The following is a 19,937-nucleotide window of genomic DNA, read 5'->3' on the forward strand; positions in this document are numbered from 1 at the left end:
CCCATCCCTCCCTCTTGTGTCTTTCTTAGAAGCCCTTCAGCCATTTCAAACTGCTTGTTCTCTACCTGGTCTACTATTTAAAAATAATAATAATCAAACAAATAGGTAAAGGCTGCCACCTGTCTTGAAATCTAGAACACCCCCCCCCAGGTGCCAAGATCCTTGGGTGAGCACCTTTTCTCAGTCTCGCCAGCATCAGAGCCATGGCTGGTGGAGACACTAGAGAGAATTTTTTCTGGGGCTGCTCCCATATTCTGGGAATCCCTCCCAACAGAGGTCAGACAGGCTCCCTCCTTGTTATCATTCCTTCCTGCTCAGGGAGGCCTTTGGAAAGGTAAGGTTCAGTGATGGACTACATGGAATTGGCGGAAATGACTGGCAGAATCCGAGACCAGGGAGAAGAGTCGGTGGAAGAAGATTGGAAGAAATTTAAAGACTATTTACAGAAATATTGCAAAATTAATGAATGTTAGAATGATGTTTGATTGAAGTTAAGTGGTTTCTAGCTGTAATGGTACAAAAGAATATGGAAAAATTGGATTTTTAATAGGTAAAAATTTAATGTTACAATATATTAAGATTAAAGATCAGGATAATAATGAGGGAAAGGAATTGCTGAACTAATAAATTGAACTAGAATACAAAAAAGGGAGGTATGAGGAGGTCCGGGAAACAAGTAAATGAAAGATAAGTGACGAAAAGATGGAATTATTTTTAACTGTTTATTATTTTGTATTTTTTCTTTTTCATTATATAATACTGTGAAAACTTTAATATTTATAAAAAAAAGGAAACGTAAGGTTCAGAAACGATGCTGATCACGGGGCTGCCGTCAGGGCAAAGTGCATTTCAACTGCATGCTGTTCTCAAAGTGGCCAGCGAGATGCCACAAAGGGAAACCCACAAGCAGGATACGGCGGTTTTCAACCAGTTTGCTTTTATTACTGCGTTGTTGTTTTTTATGTAAGCTGCCAGTTTCACGACTCACCTGTAGATGTGGAGCGTCAGGCAGTGGGCCTGCCAGCGGACGGAGGACGAGTTGGATTCCAGCAGGAAGCAACGCAGGAACTGAATCAGGGTCTCCTTGTCAGCAAACTTATTCAGCTGGTTCACCAGGGCTGTGCACAGCTGGTCTTCCTGGCTGCCCGATGAACCCTCTCCTGGAAGATGGGGCAGAGGAATTAAAAAAAAGAAGGTAGAGATTGCTTAGGCAGGTGTATCGTTAGGCTACAGTTCGGGGCGGGGGAGAGAATGTAGAGCACCTGCTGCTTTGCATCCAGGTAGGGATAGGAATGTCCCATCTGGAACCTTGAGGTGCTGCTGCCAGTCTGTGAAGACAATATAGAGCTAAATGGACCAGTGGTCTTACTTGGTATAAGGCAGCTTCATGCATTCCTGTGGCCACAGCTCAGAGGCAGAGCACCTGCTTTGCATGCAGCAGATCCGAGGTTCAACCCCCAAAGTCATCTGCAGGCAGGGCTGGGAGAAAACCCTGTTTGAAATCCTGGAGGGCTGATGCCAGTCAGTGTAGAGTAGACAATACTAAGACTAGATGGGCCAACAGTTCAGGTCAGTAGAAGACAGCTTCCTATGTTCCTATGATTGTGTGTACAGCTCTTGGTAGCAGGTGACCAGTCCAGTTCCTCTGCTGCCCGCATATTCTAGTTGAATGAACAGACGAGGCTACCGGCTAACAAACATGGATCTATACTGAATGGAAGCTCCCTGTTCAGAAGGCAGGACTCCTCCAATTACACAATACCGGAGACAGAGACTAGCTAGCAACACCCTGCCTTGTGCGCAAAAGCCACTGTTAGCGGAGACAGAGGACTGGGCAGATCAGATTTTTGCCCTGACCCTGTGAATTCTACCAGTTTCTTGACTGGCAGTTCTAGAAGCATTAGTCCACCCTCCCCCTCACCCCCCATATCTGTAGGAATGTTACTGGTTGTTCCCAGAGCTGGCAAGGATCATTAGACAACAACGAGAAATTGAGCCTTTGGTGTCATTGTCACCATCTTCTGTACCAACATTTAACCCCCTGGTGATAATTTAAAGAGCCAGCATAGTGCAGTAGTTAGCGACCTTGGGAGACTCACAGTCTTTCAGCCTAAGCCATGCCTAACAGTGTTGTTGTGAAGATAAAATCCTATGACTTCCTATGCCCTTTTAAAATGTGGTTGGGGGTGGGTGGGTTATTGGGTTGTTGTTTTTATTTTGATTATGTTATGTAGTTTTATATTCTGATTTTGTTCTGTGCACTGCCCTGAGACCACCGGGTATAGGGTGGTATCTAAATTCAATAAATAAAAATAATAAATAAATAAAATGCACAGGAACAGAACCATGTACATACACCACACCTGAGCTCCTTGGAGGAAAAATGGGATACAAATGGAAAAACGCAGGCAGGCAGGTAGGCAACTAAGAATCTATCTTTCCATAACAGATAGCTGGTTTCTGGTTTTAAGGTTTTCGTATAGTTTTTGTTGTACAGTTTTGTGAATAATTGTTGTGAACTGATATAATTGTTGTAAAAAAAAAACCTGCTGATTTTTTTCCCCTGAGGAGCAGTTTCTCTTCCAGCGAGGGGAAAAGCCACACCTCCAATGGAGAAGAGAGGGAAGGGCCAGGCAAGGTGGGAAAGGGCTCGAAGATGCTGCTAAGAGCCCCAGCGCCTCACCTAGCCAGGCTGGCCAGGAGGAATACATGCCACTTCCGTCGCCCAGCTTGCACAGAGGGGTGAAAAGCAAAGAGGGGAGGCGGAGATGTGGGGTGTCTAAGTTCTTAGGAGGTCCATATAGTTAAAGCTATGGTTTTCCCAGTAGTGATGTATGGAAGTGAGAGCTGGACCATAAAGAAGGCTGATCGCCAAAGAATTGATGCTTTTGAATTATGGTGCTGGAGGAGACTATTGAGAGTCCCATGGACCGCAAGAAGATCCAACCTCTCCATTCTGACGGAAATCAGCCCTGAGTGCTCACTGGAAGGACAGGTCCTGAAGCTGAGGCTCCAATACTTTGGCCACCTCATGAGAAGAGAAGACTCCCTGGAAAAGACCCTGATGTTGGGAAAGATGGAGGGCACAAGGAGAAGGGGACGACAGAGGACGAGATGGTTGGACAGTGTTCTCGAAGCTACCAGCATGAGTTTGACCAAACTGCGGGAGGCAGTGGAAGACAGAAGTGCCTGGTGTGCTCTGGTCCATGGGGTCACGAAGAGTCAGACACGACTAAACAACAACAACAACCAAGTTCTTACGTTGGGGGGAAAGCCGGAAGAGGCCACTCCCGGATTCTGCAAGCGACTAAGACGGACATGAAACTTGTGTATCTGCACTGTAAATAGTTTGCACAATATAACCTGTAAAAACAGGTCGGAGTCCTGCCTGGTTACTCACGAGCAACCACCGCACAGCATCTGACAGCCTCCATCACACAACTCCTCTCACCCTCTCGGTCTTTCTCTTTCTCTTCCTTCTTGCTCTTCTTAGTGGAGGATTTGCTCTGCCCGGCTGGCTGCCCAGAGGTCCCGGAGCCTGCAGGCGTCGAGGTTGACGCTCCGGATGACCCGGAGGAAGATGCCGCCGAGAGGACTTTGCTGCCGCACAGGGCGCAGGAAAGGAGCTGCAGCAGGACAGGGGACACGCCCTCGTCGACCAGGAAGCTGACTTGCAGGAGGAAGTAGAGGACGGCTAGAGGAGGAAGAAAAAGGGACTGTCTCAACAAACAAGTCCTCTCGGCTTTCCCTATCAGAGCTCCCTTTTAAAAAGAAAACAGGCAGCAAAATCTAGCCGAATGGGATCACGGGACCTTTGAGCACCAACTCATTCACTTTCGTGGCAGAACAAGTTTCTAGACCTCATTGGCAAAGAGAACAAAAACTTGGGATAAGGGGGTGGCATATTCTTCAGACAGTAGATTTGTCTGTTGGGTGGCAAGCAGGCAGCAGAGATCATCGCCTCCTGCAAGACTAAAACCCTCTGCGATTCTCCCTGATACGTCTAAAACTAAAAACAAAGCCTACCTAGATATTTAGTGACGTGATTTTATCCTATTCTGTTGTTATTTTAAATAGTCTTAATTTATTCTTAATTCTTACTGATAATCTTATTGTTTTATCTGTTTTGTAAACTGCTTTGGGTGTTGGTTTTTGTTTTCTTACAATCAAGCACTGTATAAATTTTATGAAAGAATTTTTAAAAATATCTCAGCCTTCCTTCCTCTTCAATCAAAACTCACTATTCAAAAGGGGAGGAATCCAGTTGATTAGACTGGTAGGTCTTTTCCAGCACTACCACCCCCATCCCCACACAATTCCACCCAAATCGCCTTGTGCCTCCCCACACTCTCACAGGAAAGCAACTCACAGTCATCCTTGATGCAGAACTTCTGCCAGTTCACTGTCCGCTGGGTGGCGATTTCCGCACAGGCTTTCAAGTGCTCCATCTAAAACGGAACGGAAGGAAGCTCATTTATGACAGCTGAACACCATAACCGGGGGGGGGGGGTCTTCTGCTGTGTCTCTGCATGACTCACTGCTCTGGCTTTGCACCTCTGCTCTACTGGGCCTTTGCATTGATCCATGCTCAAAAGGACACACACAGGCTTCCTTACCAAATTGATCAGCGTGTCGTACTGCAGAGCAGATCCCGAGCTGGCCGTGACCACGCTGGCCCTCAGGAAGATCCCTTGCTCCTCTAGCAGCTTCTTGATCCCCCGGACGTGGGAATCTAGTGTGTGTAGGTCGCGCAGCTGGCGGTACTTCTCCTTGGAGCCACAGATGAAGAGCAGGAGCTTGCGGACCTGGCGCCTCACAAAGGGCGTCTGCTGGATCATCAGGTACTGGGGGGGGGGGGGAGAGAGAGAAAAGGGTACAGTGTTTCCGTAAGAAAACCTATATAGTTGAAAGTGCTGCAATTGCACAGGCACAAAGAGAAGAGTGAGGTTCTCAGGGCCCTTCTGTAATAACAGTAACAGCACCGTGCTGCCTGCTGATAACACAGCAGAGAAGTCCAGCACCTGTAGAATTCATCGACCTCCCATCCAAGCATCTTACTGGGCAACACAGAGGCCTAGAAACTTGCTTTCCAATGGAAGCAAACAGGCATCACCTAAGGCATCTTCACTCTCATTTGGCTAGATTATTATTACTATTACAGTCATCCCTCGAGTTGAATGCACTTCGGGTTGGGCGCGTTCAAGTTGCGCTCCGCGGCAACCAGGAAGTAACGGAGCGCGTTACTTCCGGGTTTCGCCACTCGCACATGCGCAGACGCTCAAAATGATGTCACACGGATGCACGGAAGCGGCGAAACGCGACCCGCGCAGACGCGCCGGCGCATCTTGCGTTCCGTTTGGGATGCGAATGGGGCTCCGGAACAGATCCCGTTCGCGTCCCGAGGTACCACTGTATTATTATTATTTTATCTGATAAATAACAACAAACTATTTATTTGTGTTTTTGTCTTGTGTTTTTATCCTGTGAACTGTCCGGAGATCTTTTGATGAAGGATGGTATATAAATTTAAAGAAGAAGAAGAAGATACCATCTTTACTCCAAGAAACTTTTTTAAAACTACTTTTGAAGTTTTTACAATCAAGCAATGTATACATTTCATGAAATTAATATATATGAAATCAGGTGGTGTCCATGGTTCCCTTCTCTCCATTCATCATTATCAGCTGAGGTAGGTTAGAATGGCCCAAAAGGAGCTTGATGCCTGACTGGAGATTTGAATCCTGGTCTCTCAGGTTCTAGTCAGACATTCTTAACCATCACAACACAGGCTCTCTTACACAACCTGCTCTCACCAATCTACCCCACCACACCTGCACCTGCACTTACTTCCTCACAGGAGGATCATGTTTAGTGAAGTCAAGCCCTGCTTTTAGCATATAAACACAGACCAGGCTTTCTCCAACCTGGTGGCACAACACTTGCCGGACTCCAACTCCCATCAGCTCCACTCAGAGCCATCATGATCAGAGAGGGCTGATCTGAGTTGTAGCTCAGCATCTTCTAGCGGAAATGTACTTGGTTTCTGAAACCCTTTTTGCACCTGTCTGCATTCCAGATCACCGGCTCAAACTGAAGGAATGGGTTTCCCAAACCCAAAACTGACTGTGCAGGCAGTTTGAAACGGGCACCAAAATCCCTATTTTTCCTTAGCTAAAATCCATTAACTTGAGCTCTGAGTCAATGTATAAACAAAAACCCGGCTGTATAAACAAGTGCTCAGAGCCCTCTCCTTTATCAGTTCGTGACGGCAAGGATGACCTTGGCTGTTTCAGTGGAGTAGGGATGACATGTCTAGGTCTTAGCTTACGTCCTGACGCACAGACCTAGTCCGGGAACAGCGCCAGAGTGTGTTCTTGCAGTTGGCGACCTCTTGCTCCAAGATAAAAGTAGGAACAGGAATATCCTTTTATGGTCAGAAGTACAGGAAGGAATACCCTTTTATGGTCAGAAGTACAGGAAGGAATACCCTTTTATGGTTAAGAATACCAGAGCAGGAACATATGTGATGTCAACCTGCATGTATAGGCTAACGTGGTTGGATTCCTGGGGAAGGAGGGAGAGGGAGCCTGCAGGATATATGTACTGCATGAAATTTCTCATTTCTTTGGACTTGCTGTGGACACACCATGCAGGTGCCTTTCTGCAGTTCCGGAGAGCAGAAATAAAGAACTCTTTCTCTGAACCACCCCTCGGTGTCATTTGACTTCCTTCCTCCTGTCCGGGAGCAACGCAGACCCAATCGGTGAACTCCAATAAGGCTACAAAACATGACCTCTCTCAACATGAGGAGGACACGCCAGGGTAAGAGACAGCATCCTAAGGGTAGCTGGGAGGTGTTTCTCAGAAGGTGAAGATTCAAGGCTGCTTCCTCCGCCAAGGATTCAACCTTAGGCCTGCAATCTCCTGCCAACCTACCTCCGAGAGGAAGTAGAACCAGGAATGGTCAAAGACCGGTGGCGGGATGCGGGAGTTTGTGTCGGCGATCTTCTTGATTTGGTACGGCAACCGCAGCACCATCTCCGTCAAGAGTTGGGTGTAAGCTTCGAAGACGTCAGCGGCGTGGCCCTGAAAGGGAGAAACGTTTGGAACAGAAGTTAATTTATGAAGCTGCCACATGCTGCTTAGCATAGCTGTCAAGCATCCCTTATTTGGTGGGAAACTCCCTTATCCCAGCGCAGTGTCCCGCTGCTGTCCCTTATTGATGATGTCCCTAAAATTTCCCGGGTTTCAAAGGAAGCAGCTCCTCTCCCTCCCTCCCTGCCGGCTAGGGAGGAGGGAGGCTCCAACTGTGTTGCCTGGCTGCCCGGCCCGCCCCCCTCTGGCCTCTCCCCTGCAGTAGTTTCCAGCAACTGTTACTCAGAAACATTACTGTCTCTGATGAGACTGGTGACTGGGGGCAGCCGCTGAGACCACATAACACCGGTCTTGAAAGACCTAAATTGGCTCCCATTACGTTTCCGAGCACAACTCAAAGTGTTGGTGTTGACCTTTAAAGCCCTAAATGGCCTCAGCCCAGTATACCTGAAGGAGCGTCTCCACCCCCATCGTTCTGCCCAGACGCTGAGGTCCAGCGCTGAGGGCCTTTTGGCAGTTCCCTCCCTAAGAGAAGTGAGGTTACAGGGAACCAGGCAGAGGGCCTTCTTGGTAGTGGCGCCCACCCTATGGAACGCCCTCCCACCAGATGTCAAGGAAATAAACAACTACCTGACATTTAGAAGACATCTGAAGGCAGCCCTGTTCAGGGAAGTTTTTAATATGTGACATTTTAATGTATTTTTAATCCTTGTTGGAAGCCGCCCAGAGTGGCTGGGGAAACCCAGCCAGATGGGCGGGGTACAAATAAATTATTATTATTATTATTATTATTATTATTATTATTATTATTATTATTATTATTATTAGTGGAGGCAGAGCATAGATAATTTACCTCCCATCACTGTCTTGCTTTCAAATAAACAATTGCTTTACATCCTTCACCAGCTATTTGGAACTCTTGAGAAGAAGCAAAAGCAAATCTATTTGCAAGACATCAAGTACCCAAGCTGGGAGCTGGTGGGGAGAGTACACAACTCTCCCTTCCTTATAATATTTTCGTCCGAATATGGGTAATGGAGAAAGATCTCTCGAGGCAGAACTAAAGCTGTTAGCTGGAGGAAGCCACCCCTTCGTTTTACATCTGCTGCCCACCTCCGCGGATCAGAGTTCTAAACTGTGTTCAACGTGGCATCGCTGGGTAATCAAGAGAGCTGTTGCACGTTATATCCTCCCCAATCCTTAGCACAGCCTCTTTCTCTGGCTAATTTTTTTTTAAAAAAAGAAAAGAACACCTCTTGACTGACAAGAGTAATGTGAAAACAGCAGGTCCCCTTTGAGAGAAAGGAAAGAAAAGGCGAGAGCTTAAAACTGCACCAACCATCACCACAGGCCTTCAGAATTCCAACAGCTTCTATTCTTCCAGCAAAGAGCACCCTAACGTTTAATGCGGCTTATTCTATTATACTTTGCCAGGGCAGGAAATAAAAACTAAAGCTCCACCACCAGGCGCTGAGTATAAAAGGAGGCACCACGGCGGCTGCATTGGCCGAGGAACTAAGCCGGCAAATCCACGTCGTTCACAAGGGCTGCCGGGAGCCAGGAGGGGCCCTCGCCAGTCAGTTATTGGAAATAAGCCTCCCCCTTCCTTCAGAGCTCACCTTAAGACCATGCCACACCCATTCTGTGTGTGTGTGTTTGTGTGCGTGCGTGAGAGAGAGAGAGAGAGAGAGAGAGAGAGAGAGAGAGAAGGGGGGTGTTGGGACAAGGCCGGGGACTGCGGGTGATACGCTCCCCACACTTCCTTAGGACTCTGAACACCAATAAGAAGGTCTTAGTCAGGTTTTCAACACATCTGTGTGTGAAATCTCAGTTGGGAGGGAGCTCAACAGGTTTGGGCCCGCAGCATCGAGCGAACAGCTTTTGTATATTTTACACTGTAAATACCTATTCAGTCATTGTACTTCTTTCCACTTCTGTACAACTGACAGTGTTGCAACAGTTATTAAAAAATAAAATAAAAGGGTGTCGGTTTGAAGGTGTAAGTTACAGTGGTACCTAGGGTTAAGAACTTAATTCGTTCTGGAGATCTGGTCTTAACCTGAAACTGTTCTTAACCTGAAGCACCACTTTAGCTAATGGGGCCTCCTGCTGCTGCCGTGCCGCCGGAGCACAATTTCTGTTCTTATCCTGAAGCAAAGTTCTTAACCCAAGGTAATATTTCTGGGTTAGCAGATTCTGGAACCTGAAGCGTATGTAACCCGAGGTACCACTGTATTTGATTTCCATTTTTCTGCCTGGTGTTTTTTTAGGTGGGGGGTGGAATTCCCCAGAATTATCCTTGGGGGGAAATATGCCTGGGAACACGGTTAAGACTTTATTCTGCTCCCCTGTGGAAATGGGACAGGCTTGGACAGATGTGTCCAATCTGCAGTGGCTGCTGGTGCTGGACCCACCAGTTCGATCCGCAACTCACCTTGACATACTGGCGCAGGAAAAAGGGGCTCATGTCTGGTGGGGAGGAGGTGGTGTGAGGTTTCAGCAGCTGGCTGGTGGCCACAGGCTCCTCGTCATTCTGTTGGTTCTTCCAGTACTCCAGGAGGGATTTCAAGACATGCAGGCAGTAGTCCACCGCACCAGAGCTCAGCAGGGCGGCTGCGGTGGCACTGGAGATCAGGGAAGAGGACTGAGAAGAGAGAGAGAGAGAGTTGAATCTTCACAGCTTATTTCCTCGTAGGTGTTTGCAGACCCGAGTGACAAATTTGGGGTTGAGTGAGCCCACTTTAGTAGTCTGATTACTGACCGCTGGCCGCAGCTCAGTGGTACAGCCCACTGAGATCCCAGCTTTAATTGCCAACATCTCCAGGCAGGGCCAGGAATGTCCTCTCTGCTTGAAATTCTGGAGAGCCTCTGCCAGTCGGTGTAGACCAGGGGTAGGTAACCTAAGGCCCAGGGGCCAGATGCGGCCCAATCACCTTCTCAATTTGGAGCGCGGACGGTCCGGGAATCAGCATGTTTTTTTATGAGTAGAATGTGTGCTTTTATTTAAAATGCATCTCTGGGTTATTTGTGGGGCATAGGAATTCATTCATTTCCACCCCCCACCCCCAAAATATAGTCCGGCCCACCACATGGTCTGAGGGACGGTGGACCGGCCCACGGCAGAAAAAGGTTGCTGACCCCTTGTGTAGACCATGCTGGGCTGCATGGATCAAGGGCCTGACTCCATACAAAGCAGCTCCCTAACTATCTTAGGAACTTAGGAAGCTGCCTTTATACTGAAGGCATGCCTTCACTGACTGGCAGTGGCTCTCCAGGCTTCTCTGCTAGCCCTACCTTGGGATGCCGAGGCTTGAACGTGGGACCTTCTGCGTGCAAGGCAGATGCTCCACCACTGAGCTGCAGCCCTTTCCAAAAGAGGGATCGGATCACAGATAGCTTCCCAACAGGGGTATCGTTCCTGGCAGATCACTGTTTCCTCCCAAGTGAGGGTGATCCCGAGGAATGCATCGCAACCCTAATGGGGTTCCCCTCTGGAACTTGCTGGACTACAACTCCCAGAAGCCCCAGCAGCAAGCACGGCCAATGGTCAGGGATGACGGGAACCCAGCAAAGTCTAGGAAGGGCACCACATTGGCTACCCCGTCCCCTGGTCTTGGCTGACCACCCTTTCCCCACAAGGGCCATAGCTCAGAGCAGGGGGAAGTGAAGAGGAGTTGGGCAGAAAGTAGTATCTTTGTTAAAAACAGCAACAATAGAGTAAGTTGTAGGGTAGAAACAATGGAAACTAGGACAAAGTAAATGTTGGAGGATCCAGAAAATTGTTAGAGACCAGATGGTTGCCAGTACAGAGATACATCTGCTTGAGAAGACTCATTTCAGCAGGCTTAGGATGGGGGCTTAGGATCGCTCGAAAGGAAGAAGGTCAGGAGACACCTGGGGCTTCCTTTCATAGCTGCTGAAGACTTGACAGCTAGATTTCAAGTTTCGGTGGTGTGATTTATTGATATCATTTCTTAAAGAAAGCATCAATTGATGATGTGTTTATGGAGAGAGGCGGGGGGGGGGGGTCTTTTGAACAAGTGCTTAGCAAAAGGGATGGGGGGGAGGAGGAGAGGACAAAAAAAAAGGCAATCAGTTCTTAAGTCTAATCTCCCCTCGACACACATGCCAGAGGGCAATGAGCTGAGGATTAGGAGGAGGAGCGAGATACTTCTCAGACACACACACACACACAATTTCTTTTTTAAAAAAGAAGTTGGAATTCCGATCCATTTCTCTGGAATCTGGCCAGTTGTGGGAGGAAGGTAAAGGCCTCGACGAGGAGAGTTTTAGCCTCCAGTATGCAGAAGGGAAATCTCTTGCACCCGTGTCCTTAAACAGCAAACTTCTGCACTAAATATATAGCCCACCTCTTTTCGTTGGGTCAGATGAACCACAGGCAAAACAAGGACCGGCAAAAACGCAAGTGTAAATAAAACCATTACAGAAACTCTGGTTAAATCCAAACAAACCCCACAGCTCATAAGCTCATTAAAATCCGACGCACTTCGGTCTCCGTTTTTAACCTCTACGCTTTTGTTATTAATCTTCTTCCCTCTGCCTGCACGCTTGCCGGCTCTCCCCCCACCAAGCCCCCCAGCTTTCCTCCCTCTTTTTTCAGAAAAAAAGAGAAAAAGCCTTATTACTGCACCTTTTAACAACAAAACAGGGATGGAATCCTCTTAGCGACTTTGAAACGTTGGTGCTGCAACATCTCTGCTCCCCTATAATCACATCTGCAAATCCCTGTCCCCCATCCCCACTTTTAACCACTTCTTTGCCAACTGGGGTTTCAAGGGCAAAAGGGAGCTTGGGAGCTGACCTCCAGAGGTGGTCCGGCCGTTCTATCAGCCACACGCAGACATTCTCCCTCTACCAACCTCACGTAAGAAAGTCTTTTGCAAGACCAGAACTGCGGAAGGAATTTTGGTACCTCGCAAATGGAAGATTTGGACCCCGACTTCGTTCGCGACATGAAGACGCTTAGCAGCCGCATGATCACCAGGTGGACTTCGTTCAGGGCAGTGCGCTCGTTTTTCTTGGAGACATCCTGGGAAGGGTGGGGAAGGGAGAAGGTGAGAGGAACTGGTTGCCCCTGAAGATGCACAGGAGTAGACCTCAAGCCCACCCCATCCAGCCCAAATCTCAAGAACTGCAGGGTGAAATAAAACAGATTATGCAGAAAGCCTCAAATTGCCCCATGATTTGCTTTGCAGGCAGAATGTGCCAGGTTCAATGCCCGGCAGCATCTCCAGGTACGGCTGGGAACGCCTCCTGCCCGAAACCCTGGAGGGCTGCTGCCGGTCAGTGTAGACAATACTGAGCTGCATGAGCCAACGTTCTGACTCAGTATAAGGCAGCTTGCTATGTGACATCCCTCCACAGTGCGTATCTCAGGGCACTACCAGAGATTCCAATCAAACAGCCATCAATTTGGTCCAAAGGCTGACTGTCCCATACACATCATTATCTATTATTCTTCTTATTTATTTAATTTCTATACCCGAAGGTCTCAGGGTGGTTCACATAAATTATCAGGGTGGTTCACATCCTGCCTTGTGTCCACAATACGCACACCTCCACTGCAGGGAGGCCCACTTGATGCTGCCCTGCGCTGGTGGTGGCCCATGCAGTCAGTGGCCTGAAATGGTTTCACTAGTGGAGGGGCTACTCTGTGGCTCAGAAAGAGGTGACCGTCTTACATCAATGGGTTTTTTTGCGGGGGGGGGGGAGGAAGTGGGGAGGGGAAATCTTCAAATAAATCCCAGCTTTATGGCTGCAAAGCAGAAGATCTCCTAGTAGTTAGGCACCCTGCCCCATGGGCCAAAACCAGCCGGCCTCCAACACCACCCAAAGAAGCCAGGCATGAGCGACTCAGGTTGTCAAGCCTGCTTTGTGCTGTCTGTGTTTTTAAAAGCTTCAAGGGAAGGGAGGAGATGGCTGGGCGGGAGGTTGCTTGGCAACCCCCCCCCCAAAAAAAACCCCACCACGTTGCCATAATACTCTGCTTGGGACCGCCTGCCGATGAAAGTAGTGCTGCTGCTACATTCCCTGCTCAGCTGCTGGGAGGGAAGCCCAGTCCCACTTTATACAAGCCTTCACACCTCCTGATATTTTGGACTTCCACTCCCATCAGCTATGAAGAAAAATACAAAAACTCACTACCAGTAAGATAATAGGGCAGCAAAAAAAACACACACAGGCAGCCTAAGGCAATTGCAGCTGTGTTCAAAGAAAGGCAGCAAAGAGAGGCTCATGGGGGCAATAGCCTAATTCCTAAAGCATCTGTCTTCCTGCCTCAACCAGAAGTAGAAGAAGTAACCCAATATTCCTTTCCTCCTGGCCGAAAGGAGATCAGGAGAGGGAGAGGAGGGCAACTCAGCTCCCTGTACCTTTTTATCCATGCACAGTTCTGCGATGAGCTGGGCAAGGAGGTTATCCAGGGCACCCTTGTCCTTCTCGTCGTCGCCGTCCAGGTCTGTCGTAAGCATCAGGATCACCTGGGCACAAAGAAGCTCATAAGGCACAAAGAAGGGGGACCTCGCGGGCATCCGGGACAGAGGTTATTCCGCTATTAACATTCCTTGGGCGTACACAAACTGGGTATCCACACTGGACAGCTGCTGAGAAGCTCAGACAGACAGCGATGCTGCCAACTCGCAGCTGTGGTTTGTGCCCTACCCCATCCTCTCCAAATCCTTTCTCTCCTTTCCTGGAGCTAACCATAGTGCAGTGTGGCATCTAACACTAGCTGTGTAGTGAGCGACAAACCAGCGTTTACAAATGGGGTTGGAACAAACCACAGTTCCAAAATGGCTGTTAACAATGTAATTCACCTGTACTTTCCATTTCAAGCAACACGGTAAAGCAACTCCGGCAGCCAGCTGTAACCAGAGAAAACTACAGTATCCCTAAGGAAGCATTGTTGTATTTTATTAAGGGGGGCAGCCCCTTCTGGCCCCTGGCAGATGACGGGACACTCCAGGTTCTAGGCCAGGGGTACTCAGTTCTGGGAAAGCTTCTAAGGGACACATGCTGGGCAGGGCCAGAGGCAAGAGCAGACACAGCAATGACTATAATAGGCTAGGCTTCTATATGCTCTCACCCCCTCTCTAATCTTCCCATCCAGGCAAACAAGAGGCATGATTGAAGTCCAAAGACACATTTCCAGCCAGGCAAGCACATCCCGGGAGGGTTCAAGGCAGGGCCTCTGTGTCGCCTCTAGAGAGATCCCAAGGGCAGACAGAGAGTCTTGGAGGGCCACATTTCACCCCTGGGCCTGATGTTCCCCACCCAGGGAATATGGCAAAGATTCCTAAGCAATGACTCTCATCCAAGCAGCGAAGAGGGAGACTGCTTTGTACGTTACCTGCATGTAAGGGATGGCACGGACCCCGCCCACATTCCTCAGCTGGGGAAGGGTCTGCAGCAGCCTCTCCAGCAGCATCAGACGGACCATGTGCAGCCTGAACATCAGAGGGGGAGAGGAGAAGGCATTTGAGAGCAGCAGGTGTGGCCAAGCAATATCCCACAGGGTTGTAGCCAACTCAGTTTTAACTCAAGGGTGGACCCAATGAAGTGGAAGGACTCCAGTCACGTTCATTCATTTAAATCAGGGTTTCCCAAACGTGGGGCTCCAGCTGTTCTACGACTACAACTCCCATCAGGGAGGACCAGTGGTCAGGGATGATGGGAACTGTAGTCCAAAAACAGCTGGAGATCCAAGCGTGGGAAACCCTAATTTAAATCAGCCTGCTCCAAATAAGAGCAATGCGGTAGGAGTGCAGTATTCACATGCCGGCAAAGAGCCAAATGTAACACACACACCCCCCCAAAAAGCAGCAAACTAGTGAGAAACAAACCACGAACTGGTTCACTGCCCACATCAACAACTTTTCCCAGAAAGGCGGTGGTGAGGCGGCTTCTTGCAGAAGGACACGGGCCATAAAAACAAAAGGGCAGCATCCTGAGCTGCCCCCACCACTTCCCACAAATCCTTGGGAGCCTCCCTGATTGGACATTGCAGTCTTGCAATGTTTATCCTGTAAGCTCAATGGGACCACAGGTATCTTTCCCGCATAAAAATGGGAGGGAAGCATGGCTTTCTTGCATGCCAGGTGCAAGTCAACGACTATGAAAAATGGGTGGGTGTCACCAATCTCTAAAGGGCTGCTGAGCCAGTTTCCATCATTTGGGAGAGGGAGAGACCGTTTCCCAGGCTGACCAGCTGATGATCTGGTTCCCCGCTACACATACAAGACTTCCTTTGGCCCCCATCAATTGCAGCTTCTGGACTGACTCTCTTTTGCATCTCACAACAGTTTCTATGTTAACGGCGGGTTCATCTGGCAGGGATCTATTTAACGGCATGCACTGCCAGGGGTGGGGGGGAGAAGAGAGGCCTCAAAATGTGGAGCAGGGTGAGGGCAGGGTGTCCCATTCCAGCCTCAGGAACCCAAGACTCCCCCATAAGCCAGAAAGGAGGGAGGCCTTGCCTGTTGCTGGCGTGGACGTCTCCTTCCGCCTCTCCTTCTCCTTCCCCTTCGGACCCTTCGCCCTCCTGCTGCCCGGTGGTGGTGCTGATGGCGCCTGTGCTGGAGCTGACGCTCCCTGGCCCAGCAGGGTGGCCCTCGGCGGTTGTGTCTCCGTAGGCGCTGCTGCGACCGGACACTGAAAAGAGAGGGGCAGGGCAAGGGCGTTAAACACTCCCAGGACTCCGAACACTGAGACAGACACATTTGTTGGGGGAGCGGCGCAGCTCAGCGGTGGAGCGCTATTCTGCATGCAGAAGGGCCGAGGTTCAGTCCCTGGCAGCATCTCCAGGGAGGGCTGGGAAGGACTCCCTGCCTGGTACCCTGGGACTCAAGCTCTGACTTTGTACAATGTTCCAATTCAGCAAAAAGGGGTTGCACCCGACGACATAGAGAAAGTCTACTGAAAGCCTAAGTTAGTTGCGTCTGTTCACTTCAAAGCATCTGCTCTGCTTGAGGTTAATGTTGGGCACAGCCCATTGTTTCTTGCTTCCCGTCTGAAGGCTGGCGCACAAGAATATTACCAGATATGTACCGAAGCTTTCGCACGCAGGAAGATAAGGCAACTGGAAACACTAGGGCAGAGTTAAAATTGGGGGGGGGGGCACACACCAAGATCCACCACCAGCAAAGAACTGATGTGTTTTTTAAGAGATGCCTAAATGTTGTTCATGTTCATAGGAGGCTGAGAGAGGAGGCAGCTTCACAGTACAGTGGTGCCTCGCAAGACGAAATTAATCCGTTCCGCGAGTCTCTTCGGCTTGCGGTTTTTTCGTCTTGCGAAGCACAGCTATTAACGGCTTAGCGGCTTCAAGAAAAAGGAAACAAACTCGCAAGAACTCGCAAGACGTTTCGTCTTGCGAAGCAAGCCCATAGGGAAATTTGTCTTGCGGAACGACTCAAAAAACGGAAAACTTTCGTCTTGCGCGTTTTTCGTCTTGCGAGGCATTCGTCTTGCGAGGTACCACTGTATAGGTACCACTGAAAGAAAAGGTCCTCCCCCTAGTGGCCACTGACAGAACTTCCAGAAAAGTAGGGCTTCCTTTGCTGGATAACAGGAAGAAAAGGGGCTCCTTGAGGGAGTCTACGCCCAAGCTGCTTAACAGCTTTACAGGTGAGACTCTGGCCAACCTGGTCCCCTGATGGGGCTGATGGGAGTTGTAGTCCAAAACATCTGAAAAGGAAACCAGGCTGGCCAAAGGCTGTTACAGGTTAATAGCTAAGCTTCAAAGCTGGCAGGTGGCTGGCAGCCAGTGCAACTCCTTTAAGAGGGTATGATAGGCTGCCCCAGTGAACAGCCCAGTCTTGGTTGCAAGATGCTGGACTGGGTGGATCAATCCAGCAGAGCTGTTGCTTATTTATTTATGCCTCACCTGCCCTTCACCACAAGGTCCCAGAGCAGGTGACAACAGAGCAAAACACCTCTAGTTAAAAGTATTAAAATTCTAAAATGAAGTAAACACATTCAAAATGGGCCAGGAAAGCACTCCATCTAACATAGGGATTGCATCGGGGAATGGCCCTAGCTCAGTGGAAGAGAATCTGCTTTGCATGCGGGTTCAATCCCCACTGGGATCTCCAGACAGGGCTGAGAGAGGTGCCCTGCCCCAAACCCTGGAGGGCTGCTGCCAGTCAGTGCCGACAAAACTAAATCCAAGATGGAACAATGCTCTGACTCAGTGTTAAGACAGCTTCCCGGGTTCCTATCTTTACTCCATCATATGCTGCCAGGTGGAGGGAGGGGCGGGGCCCAAGCCAAGTTAATTGTGGGCATTACCACTGTGCTCTCCGGCCACCGAATCCACCGCGCTGCCGCCGCTCTCGGAGCCCACGCTGCCGCCGTGGTCAGCCGGGGAGGTCCGCAAGGTGGACCCGTCTGTTGCTGCCGTGCTGCCTTCGTCGTCAGAAGCTGGAGCTAAGAGAGTAAGGAGGGCTGTTACAAGTAAAAACACCGTCTTTGAGCAACTCCAACACAAAAGCTTGCGATAAGGATTTTTAAAGCTCTTAGCAGATTTCAAACATTATGGCTGCAGAATAATCAATTGGATTTTTTAAAACGGCTTTCAAAAAGTGGTCTTGATTGATCAATTAGCAGATTGTTGAGATATTTATTATTTTTGATACAAGCGTATAAGATACATGCGCAGGGGCTGTAACTCTGTGGCAAGGGCCTCTGCTGGGCAGGCAGAAGGTCAATCCCCAGTTATCAGGTACCAGGAAAGACCCTTCTCTGCCAAAGACCCCAGAGAGTCGCTGCCTGTAAGAGCAGGCGATTCCAGGCTAGATGGGAAAATGGTTTGACTTGATATAAGGCTGCTGCATGTCTATACCACCCCAGCTGCTAAAAGGCACATACGGAATTCCAAGTGATATTGCTGTGCTCTGAAACAGGAGGTATCATTTGGGGTTTTATGCTGTGAACAGTTACCTGATGCCGTCGTGTCCGAAAGGGTCCCGGCGTCGAGAGAGGAAGAGCTGGGGGCTTGGCCGGACAGCCCCAGGCTCTGCAGGCCAAGTGCACTGCTGCTGCTTCCTGTGCAAGGGAAGGTAGAAAAATGCCTCTGAAAAGGTGGAGATCCTCATCCCCAGAAAAGCAAATGCCCAGAGATGTGCCTTCATTCATACAGCAAGTGAAAATGCTTTGGCCTCGAGGAAGAGTGCTGCTCTCCCCAAATGTCACCTCCAAATAACCCTTCATCAAGCAGCAAATTTGGAAGTGACTCGGTCCCTGCTCCTGCCAACCTAGCAGTTCGAAAGCATGTCAAAGTGCAAGTAGATAAATAGGTACCGCTCTGGCGGGAAGGTCAACGGCGTTTCCGTGCGCCGCTCTGGTTCGCCAGAAGCGGCTTAGTCATGCTGGCCACATGACCCGGAAGCTGTATGCCGGCTCCCTTGGCCAATAAAGCGAGATGAGTGCTGCAACCCCAGAATCGGTCACGACCGGACCTAATGGTCAGGGGTCCCTTTACTTTACCTAGGTTAATTAAATTTATAATTCTTCCCATGGATTAAAAAAAAAGGGCTCGCAGCAATCCACAATTAAGTATAAAACAAATTTCAATATTAAAATTACAAAACCAGACTGAGAACATCCTAAGCCACATACAGTGGTACCTCGGGTTAAGTACTTAATTCATTCCAGAGGTCCGTTCTTAACCTGAAACTGTTCTTAACCTGAAGCACCACTTTAGCTAATGGGGCCTCCCGCTGCCGCCGGAGCATGATTTCTGTTCTCATCCTGAAGCAAAGTTCTTAACCTGAGGTACTATTTCTGGGTTTGCGGAGTCTGTAACCTGAAGCACATGTAACCCGAGGTACCACTGTACACGAAAGCTTACAAAATCAGGCCAGTGGCCCACCTAGTCCAGCATCCTGCTCTCAGTGGCCAACCAGATGCCACAAAGGGAAACCAACAAGCAGGACACGAGTACAATAGCAGTGCTCTCCCCACTTCTGATACCCAGCAACTGGTGTTCAGCGTTACTGCCTCTGACAGTGGAGGCAGAGCACAGCTTTATTGAACTGGGGGCAACCTGACCCTCTCCCTCCATGCCGCCTCCCCGCAGGTGCTTCTCACCTTGCTGGTCTTGTTGCAGACTCAGGGCAATGGCAAGCTCCACCATCGTCTCATCGTCGGCATCTGGGGGGATGTCCAGCATGGGAGGAAACCCCTCAGCCCCAGCCAAGAGGGCTTCCAGAGGAGAGGGGTTGCCATTGTTCACGTTCTCTGCTGTCTCCAACACCATCGACTCGGACTAGGGGAGAAAGAGAAGTGGGGTTGATGCCATAGCACCCTCTGCCCAACGCACAGTACAAAGCAGCGCTGTAAAATAACCATCTGGTTAATTACTGTTGAAAATGCACATGAGATGCACAAAAGAGTACCCAATGCTAGGCCTACTTAAATCAGAATCACTGGAATTTATGGCCACAGCAACCTTTAATTTCCATCATGGGCTTAAGTTGAATAGAGGTTAGGAGGATGCAACCCATTCTGAGCATGTCCTATGTTTAATCCTGCCTTCTGGAGCCAAGGGGGAGTAAGTCTGCTCCAGCTTCTCCATGAGAGCTGACCTTCAGATATTTGTCTACAGCATCTGGTATGATGCCTCTTCACTTTGCTAGATAGACAGATAGATGCAAGGGCAGCCAGGCCCACCCAAAATGCCACCCCCCCCTACCTTACAAGGTACAGCCAGGACACATGGTTTTCTTTAAAACGCCAGTGCTTTTTGTAGAGAGTCTACTGGCTGTTTGGTGTCCCCCCTCCCTTGTTAAACAATGAATAACAAACCAGATCAACAAAATGTC

The 19,937-nt window shown here is 49.2% G+C and overlaps 1 protein-coding gene across 1 annotated transcript in view; it reads right to left on the reverse strand.

The window, feature by feature from the left end:
- The window catches only part of UBR4 (ubiquitin protein ligase E3 component n-recognin 4), a 141,787-nt gene that overhangs the window by 48,743 nt on the left and 73,107 nt on the right, over window positions 1–19,937 (reverse strand). Inside the window, exons 57-69 of the mRNA XM_081203319.1 lie at window positions 19,204–19,381; window positions 18,055–18,159; window positions 17,404–17,541; window positions 15,591–15,765; window positions 14,465–14,561; window positions 13,488–13,595; window positions 12,029–12,145; window positions 9,530–9,739; window positions 6,937–7,086; window positions 4,617–4,844; window positions 4,370–4,448; window positions 3,452–3,694; window positions 989–1,160 (exon numbers count right to left, since the gene is read on the reverse strand). Coding sequence (XP_081059445.1) covers window positions 989–1,160; window positions 3,452–3,694; window positions 4,370–4,448; window positions 4,617–4,844; window positions 6,937–7,086; window positions 9,530–9,739; window positions 12,029–12,145; window positions 13,488–13,595; window positions 14,465–14,561; window positions 15,591–15,765; window positions 17,404–17,541; window positions 18,055–18,159; window positions 19,204–19,381 — 2,000 coding nt within the window. The remainder of the gene's footprint in view (window positions 1–988; window positions 1,161–3,451; window positions 3,695–4,369; window positions 4,449–4,616; window positions 4,845–6,936; window positions 7,087–9,529; window positions 9,740–12,028; window positions 12,146–13,487; window positions 13,596–14,464; window positions 14,562–15,590; window positions 15,766–17,403; window positions 17,542–18,054; window positions 18,160–19,203; window positions 19,382–19,937) is intronic.

The sequence above is a fragment of the Podarcis bocagei genome, assembly GCF_964188305.1.
Source record: "Podarcis bocagei genome assembly, chromosome: 7".
NCBI classification, from domain to species: Eukaryota; Metazoa; Chordata; class Lepidosauria; order Squamata; family Lacertidae; genus Podarcis; species Podarcis bocagei.